We start from the raw sequence: 3,864 nt of genomic DNA, 5'->3' as shown, positions 1-3,864 counted from the left end.
AAGGGGTCAACCATATGATTATATATATATATATATATATATATATATATATATATATATATATATACATATTTCTAAAACTACATAAAAATATAAACAATAAAATGTCTTTATCTGTTATTTGATCGGGTGATGAAGATAACAATCATTGCAGAAAAACATTACATAACCGTACGCGGGTTATGATTTTTTTTCCCTGAGACATAGATTATTTCGGTAGAGAACACATGACATGTGACCGTAGTTGTATATTACAGATAGTACTGTACGTGTTTGATTAGTACACTGTATTTCTTTTCAGAAAAATAATGAATAGCACAGTATCGTTTGAAGATGGCGAGGAAGATAAAACTGAAGAATTCTCCCTGTATGTGATTATCCCCCTTGGCATCTGTGTAGCGGTTCTAGTTGTTTTAGCAGTGATGGGGAATGCGCTGACGGTGATAGCTTTTGGGCGTGATATAAAACTCCGATCTGTGTACAATATGTATCTGGTGAACCTAGCCGTCACAGATTTCTGGCTCGGTCTTTTCAGCATGCTAATCTATTCCGTGAACACTCTCAAAAACTACATTTGGCCATTCGGATATCATTTTTGTAAGGTCTTTTTGGTAATTGACTACGTACTTTGCTTAGAATCCGTCATTTCAATAGTGATTATTAGCTATGACCGCTTGCTTTTGCTGAAACATGGTCCGCATTATGTCCTGAAAGAAAGTATAAAAGTGGCACAAGTAAAAATCGCCATATCTTGGGTACTAGCATTTTGTCTGTATTCGCCTGCCATCATTGGTTGGGACGTGTGGACGGGAGAGGATATCAACGAACCCAACTACTGTGGCGTCCAGTTTGCTTATCACTTTGTGTTCACCACAACAACAGCTGTTGTAGAATTTGTCATTCCATTCATCGCCATCAGCATCTTGAATGTTCTTATTTACCTCGAAATACGTCAACGAACAGTTGTATCTCCAATGACGATGGCGGGGAAGTCCTCGTCCAAACGTATCACCGATGAAAATATTGCTGGAGTAAAGGAAACGACACGAAAGGACATCAAGGCTGCGCGATTTTTAGCTACACTGGTTCTCGTTTTCGCATTGACCTGGGCACCATACACCATTGCAACGATCATAATTTCTTTCTGCGATGATTGCGTCAATGAGTATTTTTATGAATTTCTGGTCTGGTTACTGTGGTCTAAGTCCGCGATAAACCCCTTTCTATATGCCTACAACAACACCATGTTCTACAAGAATTTCAAGGAAGCTTTAAGATGCTGTCGAAAATCAAAAATAGGTAACCAGAATTCTACAGTAGTGTTTCATGTCACCTCTTAATGGGAAATCCGTGTCCATTGTATAAAACACCATTCCCCTGTCGTCTGCGATGTTTTGAGGGTGCAGGATCTTGACTGTTTCAATCATAGTAAACAACCAATGGATAAGGAGCAAGAGAAAATGAAAGACGACCATATATGTATTTCGTAGTGAATCATAGATTACCTGTCTATTGATTTACCTGCACTAGTTATTATTTCCTTACCAGACACATTTACGTTTTTATCATTTCAAGCTATATCGCTGAGCGCTTTGAAATTTGATGTTTTTGCTGAATCTGCTGCCTTGTGTGGTCTTCAGTCATATCAAAGAATTCAAAACTAACGACAAGATTCATATGATACCGATTGCGTGCTTTTAGAAGCTACATATAGATTTAATTTCTGTACTTTAATATTTACTTTGATATGTATAGTCTTGTCGTTGGATGGTATTGATCATTTTTAAGAAATAAATTTCATATGACACCTCTGATCTGAAATGTATTTCTTATATTTACAATGCACTTTCATTTCTGTCGGATCGCCCAGCTGTTAAAATATGCGCACTATATTTATCAAAAAGTTCATACGCACATTGTTTTACAACTGTACAGAGTATATGAGGAAATACCTATAGGCCTATATCATTTCAATTTGACGAGATATCGTAGGCAAAAACATTGAAAATGTAAATATTCTTAAACGATCACCTGAGTACCTCATGAAGTATAACAAATAATTATTTCATCTGTAATGTGTTAAGTCTGGTAGTCGCTAATCTAATTAATCTACCCTTGTTTACCATTGATGTACGAAGGTGCTCGTTTATTCAAATAATGATATTCTGAAAGAGGAAACCAAAGAAAAAGGTATGCTATGGTATAAGAACATGTTTTGAAACTTATTGAAACTTTTGAGGGAACAAAGTGGGCAGTACAGGAAAAATATGATCAATTTGGTGAAAGTTTCGAAACTATGGAAAACGAAGCATCCTCTTTGAATGAAAGGTTTAGGAGACGGAAACTTTTATATATAAAAAAAAAACCTGTTGAAATATAGAACTTCTATGTTCTGAATGGCCTTGACCTTTCCAAAATGACATTAAAAGACCTTGGTCCAAGAGCCCTTCTCTCAAGGAACATCTGTGATCAATTATATTAATTTCTGATGAAAGGTTTAGAGATATGAGCTCGGACGGACAGACATGACTGGGACTGTATGCTCCCCGAAAATTTTCGTCCCATCCGAAGGACCGCCCCATTAAATCACCTCTTACGACAAGCAAGGGGTACTGAGGACCTATTCTAACCCGGATACATACGGAACCTAGTGTGAAAGGGTTGATAAATACTCACTGGGTGTAATAAATAAATAAACTTTATTGAATTATAGACAGGCGTTCTAATTGCCAAATAGTATGCAATAACTCGTCAAGGTCATTTGACCAAATTCAAGGTTCTTATAATTCGAGGACATATTATACTGGACAGTGGTATTTGCTTCAAAGTTGAGGCTATGATGATTGATTGTTTTACATCCCGTCGAGAATTTTTCACTCATATTGAGACGTCACCAGCTGTAGAAATTACTACAAATTTAGACCTATATCAACAGGGGCGGATCCAGGAATTGCGGTTAGGGGCGCACCTATATGAGGTAGGGGGTCTGAGGCCCCCCGGTGGGTCCAGGACGAAGCCCTGAAGAGGGCCCAGAGGGCGAAGTTCCCGGAAGCTCCTGGATTTTACAGGACTTGAAATATATCTCCTATGTAATTGTTTTTACTATTTTCTGTCATTTTTAATAATTTGAAATTAATAAAATGACGCAAATTTAAAGGTTTTTTTTAACACAAATGTAAGTTCTCCCAAGAAAAGTTATTTAATAAATCAAAAAATTTTGTCATTTATTTTCCCGAGAGTGGAAGAAATTATAGCTTGTTTCGTTGTTTACATTTTTCTAAACAAGAGACCATGATTTACCTTAAATTTCAAAAAATTTAGGGGGCGCCCCCCCCCCCCCCCCTTAAATCCACCACTGCTCAAGGTGATTGAGCAGTGACAATATCATTATTGGTGGTTGCATATATCTGACAGATAATATATACACTGTTTCACCAATACACGTGAATTTCCAGTGAGAAATAGATCTCGCTTTCGAGATGGAATTTAAACAACATGCACTCAATCAATCCATCTTATCAGTCATGGTTTTGCTTTCCGAAAATTAACTTTCAAACTATGCGTCGATGTTTGTGCGCATATCTTTCACTGTCGCAATACGCTGTTCAACTAAAATAAAAGCTAAAATTGGTAAACATCTAAGTCATGTTTGAAGCTTGGATGCGACTGGCTTTATTGCTTGGAGGACAGCCTTAACGCACACAAAAGTCACAAGAAAAGAAAAAGATTTCAATGTAGACAAAATGAATTTCGTCTGAACATCCCATGCCCAATTTTGGAAGTTTTCGTCCAGACCAGGATTAAGAATATATTGCAAAAACGATATAATGCCAGCATACATGTTCTTGAATGTGTCAAAGCAAG

At 36.9% G+C, this 3,864-nt stretch overlaps 1 protein-coding gene across 1 annotated transcript; it reads left to right on the top strand.

Annotated features, from left to right (window-relative positions):
• The first annotated feature begins 222 nt into the window (after positions 1-222).
• LOC125682252 (histamine H3 receptor-like) lies at positions 223-1,445 on the top strand. The gene has a single exon (XM_048922723.2). The coding sequence runs from the start codon at positions 309-311 to the stop codon at positions 1,338-1,340; it is 1,032 nt and encodes a 343-aa protein (XP_048778680.2). The 5' UTR covers positions 223-308; the 3' UTR covers positions 1,341-1,445.
• Positions 1,446-3,864: the final 2,419 nt, after the last annotated feature.

This window comes from Ostrea edulis, chromosome 2 (genome assembly GCF_947568905.1).
Source record: "Ostrea edulis chromosome 2, xbOstEdul1.1, whole genome shotgun sequence".
NCBI classification, from domain to species: Eukaryota; Metazoa; Mollusca; class Bivalvia; order Ostreida; family Ostreidae; genus Ostrea; species Ostrea edulis.
Note: the sequence above shows the minus strand (reverse complement) of the source record. Positions and strands in the feature narration are given on the sequence as shown.

Coding starts and splice junctions, on each gene's coding strand:
- LOC125682252 (XM_048922723.2), top strand. CDS start 309: ATGAATAGCACAGTATCGTTTGAAGATGGCGAGGAAGATAAAACTGAA.